Source organism: Arabidopsis lyrata (assembly GCF_000004255.2).
Source record: "Arabidopsis lyrata subsp. lyrata unplaced genomic scaffold ARALYscaffold_3, whole genome shotgun sequence".
NCBI lineage: Eukaryota > Viridiplantae > Streptophyta > Magnoliopsida > Brassicales > Brassicaceae > Arabidopsis > Arabidopsis lyrata.
Window position 1 is genome coordinate 5,273,540 of NW_003302553.1, and position 14,337 is coordinate 5,287,876.

The following is a 14,337-nucleotide window of genomic DNA, read 5'->3' on the forward strand; positions in this document are numbered from 1 at the left end:
ACTACGTAGACGAACCTTACCATACATTTTTATCGGTAGTATATGCTATCATTTAGTCGTGAGATCAAACAAAAACAAATTTTAATCCTCTTCAAAGGTGAAAGTGAAACCATTAACAAATGTAAACATTTTTAACATAATTAATCACAACGCACAGCCCAACAACTAACTTATCATACTTTTTTTGGGTTTAGATATTTTGGTAAATGGAAAAATAAACTATTATAAATTTTGGAATATTTGGGAAGTTGTCTCATAGTGCACAAATTTCTTGGGAAGAAAATCAAGAAGATTCATAGAGGATTGGGCTGCAAGGAAGTGATAAGTCTCTGTATCTTATCTGTCAATAGCTGTCCCACAACATCATTATCATCTCATAAGACTACTTTTTATAACTATAATTTAATAATATGGTCAGCATTCAAATTCATACTCTAATAATCAAGTTATCATTCTTTAAGCCGTTAGTTTACCACGAGATGGAGCCTGTGTGCATGTATGTGGTCATAGCTACTGGACTCTAAAGTCCGAAGTCTACTTTTTCCTTTCTTTTGACAAGTCTTTGTCCATACTTTATTTTTGCCACTTCAATTATGCCACTTTCATGGAAGTTTCATCATCTTAAAAAGTCATGCACAAACGTCTGATCACAAATTACATAGAAACACGACAAAGGCAAGGCGATAAACAAACTTGTTTGGTCCCATTTTTATGGATCTTTGATTCTATCAGCTTCTTCTGGATTTGGATTCAGAACTCGTTGTGTACTCCGCCACAAGCTTTGAGAATAATGACGACCTGTCTTCTAGCAATCTCGCCGGTGAATCATGTTCTTTGATAAGACCTGCAATAGGATACATAAACAGATTTAATACAAGTCTTATGATTATAAAATGTAAACATAAGTGCATAATCAAAGTCACGACCTTGGTCTAGGAGCAGGACCATATCGCTGTCTATAACAGAAGATATTCTGTGTGCGATTGTTATCACTGTACAATCCGCAAAGTGGTGCCTCAGAGTCTCCTGGATCAGATTATCAGTAGCGGTATCAATAGAAGCAGTGGCTTCATCAAGAACCAATAGTTTGCTTCTCTTGAGCAAGACTCGTCCCAGGCATACCAGTTGTCTCTGACCAACACTCCAGTTCTGTCCATTCTCACTAACTAAAATATAAGAGATTCCTTTCATTAGATGTGTTAAACATATTAGAGATGACTCTTGTCAACAATAGTTTTATTAACACTAACCAGGGGAATCCAGCTTTAGTTCTTTCTTCCTTACTTCATCCCCAAGTTGACAATTGTCGAGTGCCTGAGAAGAGAACAAAGAAAATCGTCTTAGAACCTTCCTTTGGCTATCTGCAGAAACATCGAAAGAAACAAGAGCCAACGAACCTCCCAGATTTGGTCATCAGTGTATTCCTCAAGAGGGTCCAAGTTACTACGAACCGTGCCTTCAAACATGGTTGGATCTTGAGGTATGATACTTAGTCTGGAACGCAGGTCATGCAGCCCAATGGTCAAGATGTTTATCCCATCTATCCTGATTTCTCCCGCTGCAGGTTCCACAATCCTAAAAAGGGTTTGAATTAGAGTGGATTTGCCACATCCTGTTCTTCCAACGATTCCCGTTTTCAGGCCTCCTGGAAAAGTGCATGTCAGTCCATGCAGCACCATGGGCAAATGTGGCCCATATCGTACTTGCAGATTACATATAGTAATCTCTCCCCGAGAAGGCCATGATTTCTCAGGCCGAGTTGATTCAATCACAAGAGGTGGTTCACTGGGGATGTTTATGTATTGAAGCATTCTCTCCACAGATATCATTTTGTTCTCGAGATCGCAAAGCGTCCATATTAAAGTGGATTGCAGAGTATTTAGACTGAGTGCATATGTAATCGCCAGTCCTGCAAAGCCTTTTAGAAGCAGAATACCAAGAAATACGTGGGAGATTTTTAGTTGTGAATGCTGAACCAAAACAAAATCAATAGTAAAAGGGTGGTGACTTACTTGGATTAATGACTCCCTCAGGGACAGAAACTAAGATAACAAGTGAACAAGCGAATGCGAAAGTGGATAAAAGTTCAAGGCGGAAGCAGAGCCATTCCATTGCACCGGTCGAATGGAACCTCAGCCGTGAATAACAATCACTAAGTCTCATGATGTCACCACGGAATCTTGGTTCTTGATCAAAACTCCTGATAGTTGTTATCCCTGAAAGTGTTTCAGAAAAATGATGTACCATAGGAGACCTGCTTATTCCAGCTAATCTTGCGAGTTCTCGAGCTGCAGATATGTAATATTGCTGCGTCCATAGATTAAATTATCAGGTGTGAGAACCACAAAAACATTAGTACGTTCCATATTAACAAGTAAGAAGCTAAACGTTGATTAATGACATGAATTATGAAAATTACCCGGTACCAGGCACATGCAGCGACGACAGGGATGAAGATAATAAGGACCTGCCAAGCGACCTGTACCATCACTCCCAAAATCCCCAAAATGTTAATAGCTGCGATAGCAACATATGCAAATTGACCGGGTAATCTCAAATCTGCGACACTTTGGTCTGTAGAAGCCTAAACCAAGATTGAAAACAGAGTAATCAGGTAACAGAATTCGTGTAGGATCTATTTTGAATATGGTCACTTACCAAACATGTGGAGTTACTTACTCTATTTAAAATTCTCCCCATTGGGGTGGAATCAAAGAATGACATGGAGGCACGGAAAATGCGGAGATGCATTTGGGTGAAGAGTTCAGTAGCAATCTTGAAACCAGTCATTGCAACCAGCAAAGCTCTGATGAGTATGCAGAAGGAGCTTGCGATCGCTAGAACTACATAGACTAGAATCAATGTGAAGCCGCTCACTGGAGGTTCCACGTCCTTGGAAACAGGAGTCACCCAAGTCATCCAATAGTTGCTCCCAATGCTTAGAAGCTGAAAGAGAACCTGTACCACCAATATTAAAGGAATAACTGCTCCTCCGTATGCTAGTGCCATGTATTTTTTGTACACAGTGAACCCAACTTTTCCCTTCTCCCTTTCCTCTTCTTGAACTAGTTGTCCGCTTGGCTTGTTATCCGAATCAATCTCTTGTTTTTCTTTGTGATGTAGTACTCCGTTTTCTTTATTCGTAGTTGATTTTTCAGAAGCATAGCCTGTTTCATATGAATCAATTGTTGCTAAGGCTTCAGTGTGAGCCCCTACAAGTTCCATGAAATCTGTTCCTGAATCGAGAATCTCATTGTATTTCCCCGCTTGTGTTATCTTGCCATCTTTCATGACCTACAAAATTTAATTCTAAATCTATAAACATGTGATTAGAAAAACCATCGGAAAGATAGTAGAGGAATAAGTCACAAACCAGTATAAGATCAGCTTTAGGCAGGAATTCAACTTGATGAGTGACATATATGACTGTCTTGTGTTTCAAAACCCCCAGCAGAACTTCCTATTTAAAAGAACAATGAGAGATCGTATCAAATATCAGAAGCCAGAATAAAGTATATTGTATGATTTTTATGTACTTCAAGATAACCAGAAGAAAGGGAGCTTTATACCTTAAAGAGATGTGATCCGGTATGAGCGTCTACTGCACTAAAAGGGTCATCAAACAGGTAAATATCTGCATTTTGGTAGAGAGCACGGGCAATTTGTATACGCTGCTTTTGCCCACCACTTAAGTTGATACCTCTTTCCCCAATAACTGTCTGGTCATGGAACGGAAGTATCTCCAAGTCTTTATTTAAAGAACATGCTTCAAGCACCCTCTCGTACCACTCTCTTTCCATTGGCTTACCAAACAGAATGTTCTCTTCGACTTTGCCGCTTTGGATCCAAGGTGATTGTGCAATGTATGCCTTTCTTCCACAAACTTTAAGATTTCCAGATATTTTGGGAACTTCACCCAGTATGGATGAGAGTAAGCTTGATTTCCCCGAGCCAACAGTACCACAAATAGCAACATGCATACCCTGAGAGACTTTGAAATTCATGTCTCTCAATGTAGGGATTGGGGAAGAGTCGTCCCAGGAGAAAGTACCATTGCTGATTTCCACAGCCACTTCTGAACTTCCACTAGGAAGCCTACCCACAACATCTTGCTGCAGATCATCTAGACAGAGAAAAGATGCAATCCTGTTAAGAGATACCTTAGTTTGAACAATCATCGAGATTGTTTCGGGAAGTTTGTAGATTGGGCCTTGCAGAATCCGGAAAGTTGCAAGAGCCGCCAGTATCTTCCCTGATTCAAGAGGAATCTTCAGCAATAAACATGCGCCAAAAGCTGTTGCAGATATGAAAGAAGGTGCAGTCCACAAAACAGAGCTGATAGCAGACGAATTGTACACAAATTTTTTTAGCCAGCCTGCTTCGATATGTCTCAGTTCAAGAATCTTAGAAAGAAACTTCATCTCCCATCCCTGAAGTTTGAGAATCTTCATGTTCAGTAAGACCTCAGATGTTTTCTTCATTCTGTTGTCTTTGGACTTCATCAAACTGCTCTGAAACTTCTCTTCCAACTTTGCAAAGGGATAATTTGCCAGCATAACTAAAATTGTTGCAGGAAAAGCTGCAATTGATCCCAATCCGAGGCTTTTGTACAAAATCCATAAGGCCAAACTAACTTGTAAAACAAGTATCCATGGATCATGCATAAACCAACTAAAAGCACCGATCCTGTCAGCATCTACTGCCATGAGGTTTATAATCTCGCCACTAGTGTGTCCTTGCTTCGAATGACATGGAAGGGTCAACCCCTTTTCGTAGATCATAGAAACCAGGACCGATCTCATCCCAAGCCCAGCTTTTGCCCCCCTAAAGAACCATTGCCTCCGTGTTTGACATTCCACAAGCTTAGCAACTAAGAAAGTTGTTACTAACACATAACCTTGGTTTTTATATTGTCCGTTACCGTTCAGGAACTGAACGAAATTATCCATGAGATATGGTGCAACGTAGCAAGACACCGTGTAGACAAAAGCAAACAGAGCTGACAAAACAAAATCTCGCCACACTGAGAGGAAGAGAGCCTTGATTAGCTTAAATGTGGTGATCCTTCTTTCACCATCGTCCCATTGAAGCTTACTCCTAAATATCCAAAATAGGCTCTCAGCTCTGTCACTCCGGTCAACTTGAGGAACATCCTTGCTGTCTATGATTTTCTCATTTCCTAAGGTAATCAAAGGACTCATCCAAGAGAAACTCATGAGGCTTAGAATCCCAGCTTTTGAAAAAGGTGCAGTGGCCTCTTCATTCTCACTAGATTCAGCTCTGGTCAAAAGTGGTTCTTTGAGAGGGTTGATCCTTTCACCTTCTCCTTTCTTCCACAAGCACGAACAACAGAGAAACAAGCCAGCGCAGACGCCCACCAAATCAGAAATTACAATGTGAACTGAGACCATTTCTTGCTTCTTGTATAGAACGAATTCTACCACAAGCCGGTAGCAAGAAACCACGAAATAGAAAACCCACCATACGCTAAGCAAAAATAGTAATTTTTGCTCACGAGAAGTAGTGTATCGACCACACAGGTAAATAGAGATGGTACCCCAAGTAAGGGCAGCCAACAGAAGATCTAAGAAAGCCCAACCATTTGTATGCCAGTGAACGCAACTTAGCAACGAAAACACAGAATAAAACACAGATAATGACACACAACAAATAAGAACCAGTTTATTATACGATAAAGACATGTGTTTAAACTCTTCATTCATGATAGCTTCACAAGCTACTCTCTTCTTGCAAAGCCATGAACCAAAAAGAATTAGCAACAACACCAGATTCAAGAAAAACGAAAGTACAGAAAGGTAGATGGGCTGGAAGAGGAGAAAATCGATAGGATTTTCCATCAGGAAAATGAGTATTGACCAAAAATGTTCAGTCTCAGGACAAGATATATATAGGCTACTGAGTCAATAAATAATACTAGTTTAGAAGACCAAGACAAGCACAAGAATAAATTATATACATACCATGACGCAGCAACCTAACACATATGATGAATTTTGTAATGTTTAAAGACTTGGACCACCTTCGCAGAAACTCCCGTATGATAGTCCACCGAAGCAAACAAAGGACCATTCTGGAAACATAGACAGATGAAAAGAAGCAGATCCATCAAAATTTGGATGAGAAAAATCACATTTTTGAGCAAAAACAGATGATACTTAGTTACTGGTGGTAGAAAGTAAATTTGATCACAGAAATCAGATTACTGTCTCTGATAAACACGATCAGACGGTGAATCTAATTATCAGCTTAAGAGATGGGAGGTGGTGGTTTGGAAAGGAGTTTCATTGCTAAGTTCCCTGAGATACTAAAATCGGGAAATCCATAAGAGTGATTGTTGATACAATTAAAACTACCAAATCCCGGAGGAAACAATTTTTTGAGGGAAAAATCAAATACCATTTTTGTACTACAGTGAAGATTTCTCTTGTTCTTGAGTTGTTGGAACTTGTTGTTCATCATTACCAGGTTTATCATCTTTAAGAGTTGTCTGAGACCCAACACGATGAACAAATTGGTAAGAGCGACACGTGATTCCACCAGAAATTTGTGGCTCCAATCCGACAAGTGTTACATCCCGCCTGCGTCACACACGATCGGTACTCTAGATTGCTGAACGGAGACGAGCCCACAAACCTAACGGCTGAGATTATCCCCGGAGAATTTTATCAGAATCGTCGTCGTCTCTCTCTTTCTCTCTCAGAGTGAAACAACAGTATTGAATATTTAACGTTATAAAAAATGTCAAAAAGAAGAAACAATAACTAACAGCTTGGAGTAACAGAGACCAAAACGTGTTGTAAAGTATCTAGAAAACTGAGAAATTCGTTCCTCAAACAGTAATGTTTTTACAAATTTAAGTTCTGTTTTGGATTAGAAGAAACACAACATGGCAAGATTATTAATCCCATAGATCTTTGAATCTAATAGCTTCTTTTGAATCTTGAATCCGAACTCGCTGTGTACTCTGCCACAAGCTTTGAAAATGACGACGACTTGTCTTCCAGCAATCTCGCCGGTGAATCGTGTTCTTCTATTAGCCCTGCATTTTGATATATAACCAATCTTAATGTAAGCCTTTCTTCTGATAGCATAGAGGTAATAAAAAAAAAAAGTGTATGATCATTACCTTGGTCTAGGAGCAGGACCATATCACTGTCTATAACAGATGATATTCTGTGTGCGATTGTTATCACTGTACAGTCCCAGAAATGTTGTCTCAGTGTCTCCTGTATCAGATTATCAGTCGCTGTATCTACAGATGCTGTGGCTTCATCAAGCACCAATACTTTGCTTCTCTTTAGCAAGACTCGTCCCAGACACACTAGTTGTCTCTGACCAACACTCCAGTTTTGTCCATTCTCACTTACTGCAATACAAAACGCTCAGGCCAAGTACAGATATGTTTAAGAGATTCAACATGACTCATTTTTAACACTAGTTTTATTAATACTAACCAGGAGAATCTAGCTTTAGTTCTTTCTTCCTTATTTCGTCCCCAAGTTGACACTTGTCGAGTGCCTGAAATCAGAGCAACAAAAATCGTTTGAGAAAATTACTCTTGCTATCTGCAAAAGAACATAGAAACAAGAGCCAACGAACCTCCCAGATCTGGTCATCAGCGTACTCCTCAAGAGGGTCCAAGTTACTACGAACCGTGCCTTCAAACATGGTTGGTTCTTGAGGAATGATACTTAGTCTGGAACGCAAGTCATGCAGCCCAATGGTCAAGATGTTTATTCCGTCAACTCTGATTTCTCCGGCTGTAGGTTCCACAATCCTAAAAAGAGTTTGAATTAGAGTGGATTTGCCACATCCTGTTCTTCCAACGATTCCCGTTTTCAGGCCTCCTGGAAAAGTGCATGTCAGTCCACGCAGCACCATAGGCAGATGTGGCCCATATCGTACTTGCAGATTACAGATAGTAATCTCCCCACGAGATGGCCACGTTTTGTCAGGCCGAGTTGATTCAATCACAAGAGGTGGTTCACTGGGGATGTTTATGTATTGAAGCATTCTCTCCACAGATATCATTTTGTTCTCGAGATCACAAAGCGTCCATATTAAGGTTGCTTGCAGGCTATTTAGATTGAGTGCATATGTAACCGCCAATCCTGCAAAGCCTTTAAAGAAGCAGAACACCAAAAAAGAAGACACGGAAGATTTTTAGCTGTGAATCTGAACCAAAACAAAAACACTGACTAAAGAGCGCTGACTTACTTGGATTAATGACTCCTTCAGGCACAGAAACTAAGATAACTAGCGAAAGTGCAAATGCCACAGTGGATAAGAGATCAAGACGGAAGCAGAGCCACTCCATTGCAGAAATGGAATGGAACCTCAGCCGAGAATAACAATCGTTAAGTCTCATGATGTCAGTGCGAAATCTTGGTTCTTGATCAAAGCTCCTGATAGTTGTTATCCCTGAAAGTGTTTCAGAAAAATGCTGCACCAGAGGCGATCTGCTTATTCCAGATAATCTTGCTAGTTCCCGAGCCGCGGATATGTAATATTGCTGCATACATACGTTAAATCAATATCAAGACTAAAGTTCAAGAAAGTTAGTATGAGTAATATCAATGATTGCACTAAGTCTCCTATATTATCTAATCGTGATTCCATGAGATTTACAAGCCAAAGTATGAAGCTAGGCTTTAGTCTCAGTTTGTCAGTGTTATGAAGAATACCCGATACCAGGTGCATGCAACGATGACAGGGATGAAGACGATAAGGACCTGCCAAGCAACCTGTACCATCACTCCAATAATTCCCAAAATGTTTACAGCAGTAATAGCAAGATTTGAAAATTGACTTGGTAATCTCAAATCCACGGCACTTTGGTCTGTAGAAGCCTAAATCAGGATTGAAACCACAGTGATCAGAAAAGGAGTTTGCAGGATCAGTTTTGATATTGTCATTACACATGAGTAAGTAAACATAGATGGTTCTTACTCTATTCAAAATTCGGCCAATTGGGGTGGCATCAAAGAATGACATGGAGGCACGAAAAATGCGGAAATGCATTTGATTGAAGAGTTCAGTAGCTATCTTGAAACCAGTCATGGCGGCCAGCATTGCTCTGACAAGTATACATAAGGAGCTCGCAGTAGCTAGAACTACATAAACTATAATCAATGTTGAGCCACTCACTGGAGGTTTCACATCCTTAGAAACAGGAGTTACCCAAGCCATCCAGTAGTTGCTACCGATGTTTAGAACCTGAAAGAGAATCTGTACAACCAATATTACAGGCACAAGTGCACCTCCGTACGCCAGAGCCATGTACTTTTGGTATACACTGAACCCAACTTTGCCTTTCTCCCTCTCTTCTTCTTGGACTAGTTGTCCTTTCGGGTTAGGCAAATCTTCCTCTTGTTTTTCTTCATCGTTGGAAACTTTGCTTTCTTTGCTTGTCGTTGATTGTGCTGAAGCAGATCCTTTTTCATATGAATCAACTGCTGCTAAGGCATCAGTGTGAGCTCCTACAAGTTCCATGAAATCGGTTCCTGATTCAAGAATTTCATTGTACTTTCCCGCTTGCGTGATCCTCCCATCTTTCATGACCTACAAAAATGATTATCTGATATAATTAATATGTAACTAGATAATGCATTAGAAAGATGGTAGAGCGAAGAAGCCCAAACCAGTATAAGATCAGCCTCAGGCAGGAATTCAAGTTGATGAGTGACATATACGACTGTCTTGTTTCTCAGAAGCCCAAGCAGGACTTCCTGTTACAGAAAACGATAAGAGTCTATGTAATACAAGTCAAAATAATAGAAAAAATGAAAATGATTATTACCTTGAAGAGATGTGATCCAGTATGAGCGTCTACTGCACTAAAAGGGTCATCAAACAGATAAATATCTGCATCTTGGTAAAGAGCACGTGCAATCTGTATCCGTTGCTTCTGTCCACCGCTTAGATTGATACCCCTTTCTCCAATAACCGTCTGATCATGGAACGGAAGTACCTCCAAGTCCTTATTCAAAGAACACGCTTCAAGCACCCTTTCGTACCATTCTCTTTGCATTGGCTTACCAAACAGAATGTTCTCTTCAACCTTGCCACTCTGGATCCAAGGCGACTGTGCAATGTATGCCTTTCTTCCACAAACCTTAAGATTTCCAGATATTTTGGATACTTCACCCAGTATGGACGAGAGTAAGCTTGATTTCCCCGAACCAACAGTACCACATATAGCGATGTTCATCCCATGAGGGATTTTGAAACTTATGTCTCTCAGCGTTGGGATGGGAGAAGAGTCATCCCAAGAGAAAGCACCATTGCTGACTTCCACATCCATTTTTGAACTTCCACTAGGAAGTCTCTCCACACCATCTTGCTGCAAATCTTCAAGGCAAAGAAAAGATGCAATCCTATCAAGAGATACCTTTGTCTGAACAATCATGGAGATTGTATCAGGAAGTTTGTATATCGGAGTTTGCAGAATCCGAAAAGTTGCAAGAGCAGCTATTATCTTTCCCGATTCAAGAGGAATCTTCAGAAGCATACAAGCGCCAAAAGCTGTTGCGGAAACGAACGAAGGTGCAGCCCAGAGAACAGAGCTGATAGCAGCCGAGTTGTACACGAATTTTTTAAGCCAGCCTGCTTCAATGCGTCTAAGGTCAAGAATCTTATGAAGGAACTTCATCTCCCATCCTTGAAGTTTAAGAATCCTCATGTTCAGTAAGACCTCCGATGTTTTCTTCATCCTGTTATCTTTAGACTCCATTAAATTTCCCTGAAACTTCTCTTCCAACTTTGCCAAGGGAATATTTCCCAGCATAACTAAAAACGTTGCAGCAAAAGCTGCAATTGATCCTAGCCCAAGGCTTCTGTACAAGATCAATAACGCTAAACTGATTTGTAAGACAAGTATCCATGGATCATGCATATACCAACTAAAAGCACTGATTCTCTCAGCATCTACTGTCATGAGATTTATGATCTCACCACTGGTGTGTCCTTGCTTTGAATAACAGGGGAGGGTCAAGCCCTTTTCGTAGATCATCGAAACCAGGACCGATCTCATTCCAATCCCAGCTTTCTGCAACCTGAAATACCAATTCCTCCGCGCTTGGCATTCTACAAGCTTAGCAACAAAAAAAGTTGTTACTAAAACAACCCCTTCATTTGAATATTGTCGTTGACCGTTCAGGTACTGAACAAAAGTATCCATGAGATACGGTGCAACGTAGCAAGACACTGTGTAGACAAAAGCAAACAGAGTTGACAATAGAATATCTCGCCACACTGAAAAGAAGAGTGCCTTAATAAGCTTAAACGTGGTGATCCTTCTTTCACCATCGTCCCATTCAAGCTTACTCCTAAAAATCCAAAATAGTTTCTCAGCTCTGTCACTATTGTCAACTTGAGGAACATCCTCGCTGTCTAAGATTTTCTCGTTTCCTAAGACAATCAAAGGACTCATCCAAGAGAAACTCACATGGCTTAGAAACCCAGCGTTCGAAAAAGGTGTAACAACCTCAGCATCCTCTTCGGCCTTATCCAACTGCACACTAGTAGTCGCACTAGATTCACCTCCATTCAAGAGAGGTTCTTCGAGTAAGTTGATCCTTTCACCTTCTCCTTGCTTCTGCAAACATGAATAGCAGAGAAACAACCCCACGCTAACGGCCACTACATCAGACAATAAAAGGTGAACTGACACCAGTTCTTGCTTCTTGTATAGAGAAATGTCTACCAAAAGACGGTAGCAAGAAAACATAAAATACAAAACCCACCAGACTCTAAGCAAGAAAGGAAACTTTTGATCATGAGAATCGGTGGATAGACTACGCAGGTAGAAAGTGATGGCACCCCAAGAAAGGGCTGTAAATAGAAGATCTAAGAGACTCATCAGATCGCTGCCATCCCAACCATTTGTATGCAGGTGGAAACAACTTAACAGCGACAACACAGAATTCAAGGCAAACAAAGTCTCACAACATATAACGACCAGTTTATTGTATGTTAAAGACATATCCTTAAACCTCTCATTATCACTATTTTCCCAACCCAACCTTTTCTTGTAAACACAGGAACCAAACATAACTAGCAACAAAAGAAGATTAAAGAAAATGGAGAACATTGGAAAGTAATTGGACTCAAGGAGGAAAAAATCGATAGGATTGTCCATTGCATAACTCTGTTTCATTAGGCAATGGATACGAGAATAATGTTCAAGTCTGTCACGATGGACGACAGTACATATAGAAAACTCGTCAATAGATATATTATTTCGAGGAAAATTTCTTGAGTGGGGAATAAATTATAGTTCCATGACGTCTCAACGTCCACCCTTTAAGCTTTTTTAACGCTTAAACCCTCATTCGCAGAAACTTTTGTGTATTTTCTCAGAAACAGAGAGTATTTTTTAAAATTTCTCCGCAACAAAACAACAAGACCCAGACGATTTCGTGGAAAATATCCCTCCTATCTAATCCCACTACAAAGACTTGGCGCTGTAGTTATGAAATACCACTTTTTCTACAACAAGTTTTAACAGAAACAGATGACACTTACAGAAGAATAGGTAGAAGTTCTAATTGATTGTAGCAAGCAATCCTGGATCCTGACTAGTCTTGTTGTCATTTCCTAGAAAGCTGTAGCAAGCAAAACAAAACTCAAGACGATAATGATGAATTTTCCGTTTATTCCCAAGAGTCTAATCACAGAAATCATGGTTTAACCAAATAAACACTTGCATACTTAACATATCTTAAGTCTCTGCTAATCAGAAACCAACCACAGGAAACTCCACTAAACAGAGATTAGAGTTTCCGAGTTTTACTTTCAAATCCCATCTTAATCAGTCTTATCTTATAATGATCTGATTATGGAAACAGCATCGCATATCATATACTTCACCAGCTTCAATAACAAGAGAAGCCGAGAGAACAATGAAAAGCCATGAACAACAACAACAACAAAACACAAAAAGACTTTTTCAAATTACATAATCCGACCACTCGGATATATGCGATGTCTGGTCCATAGTCAAACCAGGAATCTTGTCGTGCGTTTTCGGATTATCTTTACCACCAAGCAACCTCGCCGGATTTCCAACAGCCGTCGTACGCGGCGGCACGTCTTTCAGCACCACCGAGCCAGCACCAATCTTAGCTCCTTCTCCAATCGTAATATTCCCCAAAATACAAGTCCCAGCTCCAATCAAAACACCATCGCCAATCTTCGGGTGCCTATCTCCACACTGTTTCCCCGTCCCTCCAAGTGTAACGTTGTGGAGAATCGAAACATTGTTCCCCACAACCGCCGTCTCGCCGATCACGATAGCCGTAGCGTGGTCTAGCAAAATCCCGGTTCCAATTTTAGCTCCAGGGTGGAAATCAACAGCGAAGGCTTCAGATACTCTGTTCTGAATCAACAAAGCTAGGATTTTTCGGTCCTGCGTCCAAAGCTCATGAGCAATACGATGCGCTTGACAAGCGAGGAAGCCTTTAAAGTGAAGGAAACAATGAACGTAGCTTATACAAGCTGGATCTCTCTCCTTAACAGCTAACAGATCTTGTTTCACAGATTCAACAATTTCTGGGTTCTCTTGAAGAACACCGGAGAACAAATCGAAAAGCGTGTTGCTCGGAAGATTCAAATTGCTGAGTTTAACAGATAAAGTATTGGCCAACGCAGCTTCCAACGATCTCTGGGACACAATCGAAGCGTGATAATAGCCGGAAACAATAGGTTCTTTGGCGATATCAGATTTAGCTTCTTCTCGGATTTTGGCCCAAACATCATCGATTTCAGCGTCGCGATCGAGATCTTCAACCAAGGGACGAGTATGGAGGGTTTTCGTCTGGGTTCCATTGAAGGAAGCTCGATCAGGGTAACGGAAGTAATTCATGTAACGAAAGCCAGACTCATCATCGTGGTTTTTAGAAGAATCGCGAGGAGAAATCTGGGGTTCACCAGTACGGCAGGTGTCGATGCACGCAGCCATAGGAGGAGGAGGAGATAAAGGTTGGTCTTTGATAGGAGAGAAAGTGGAGGAGGAAACAAAAGAAGGAAGAAGGAAAGAGTGATGATTGATGTGTGGAGAAGATGAACGGAGCATATATAGGGACATTGAGAAATGGCGCCGACTTGTGACCGGGAACATTGCTTATTTTTATCGAAACGAAAACGCAGAAAGGATGTGAACAAATTTATGTGTTTTGCGGAAGATTGTTTCTCTCTCTGTCTCCTTTAGATTTGTTTCCTTTAAAATTCGAATCCTAATTTATTTCTTAAACCTTTTTTTTGACTGTGAACACTGGCCACTGGAAGTGGAGAGACTGGGTCGCAAAAAAAGTTATA

The 14,337-nt window shown here is 40.5% G+C and overlaps 3 protein-coding genes across 5 annotated transcripts; all 3 read right to left on the reverse strand.

The window, feature by feature from the left end:
• Positions 1–591: 591 nt before the first annotated feature.
• Positions 592–5,940, reverse strand: LOC9321008 (ABC transporter C family member 6). 2 transcript variants are annotated; one of them, XM_002884896.2, is made up of 9 exons: positions 3,570–5,940; positions 3,374–3,460; positions 2,680–3,294; positions 2,420–2,584; positions 2,013–2,307; positions 1,398–1,918; positions 1,251–1,314; positions 927–1,166; positions 592–844 (listed from the first exon to the last, which is right to left on the reverse strand). In XM_002884896.2, exons 1-9 carry the CDS (start codon positions 5,856–5,858, stop codon positions 729–731), a joined length of 4,392 nt encoding a protein of 1,463 aa, XP_002884942.1. In that variant the 5' UTR covers positions 5,859–5,940; the 3' UTR covers positions 592–728. The 2 variants fall into 2 exon arrangements, with proteins under 2 accessions (XP_002884942.1, XP_020889347.1); XM_021033688.1 differs by lacking the exon at positions 592–844 and having other exon boundaries at positions 940–1,162; positions 3,570–5,880.
• On the reverse strand, positions 5,918–12,572 carry LOC9321009 (ABC transporter C family member 7). 2 transcript variants are annotated; one of them, XM_002884897.2, is made up of 10 exons: positions 9,821–12,572; positions 9,663–9,749; positions 8,971–9,582; positions 8,706–8,870; positions 8,239–8,533; positions 7,621–8,141; positions 7,476–7,539; positions 7,148–7,387; positions 6,484–7,060; positions 5,918–6,091 (listed from the first exon to the last, which is right to left on the reverse strand). In XM_002884897.2, the coding sequence occupies exons 1-9, from the start codon at positions 12,176–12,178 to the stop codon at positions 6,942–6,944; spliced, it is 4,461 nt and encodes a 1,486-aa protein (XP_002884943.1). In that variant the 5' UTR covers positions 12,179–12,572; the 3' UTR covers positions 5,918–6,091; positions 6,484–6,941. The 2 variants fall into 2 exon arrangements, with proteins under 2 accessions (XP_002884943.1, XP_020889346.1); XM_021033687.1 differs by having other exon boundaries at positions 6,418–7,060.
• Positions 12,573–12,659: 87 nt separating this feature from the next.
• Positions 12,660–14,229, reverse strand: LOC9321010 (serine acetyltransferase 3, mitochondrial). The gene has a single exon (XM_002884898.2). The coding sequence runs from the start codon at positions 14,138–14,140 to the stop codon at positions 12,971–12,973; it is 1,170 nt and encodes a 389-aa protein (XP_002884944.1). The 5' UTR covers positions 14,141–14,229; the 3' UTR covers positions 12,660–12,970.
• Between the last annotated feature and the right edge of the window lie 108 nt (positions 14,230–14,337).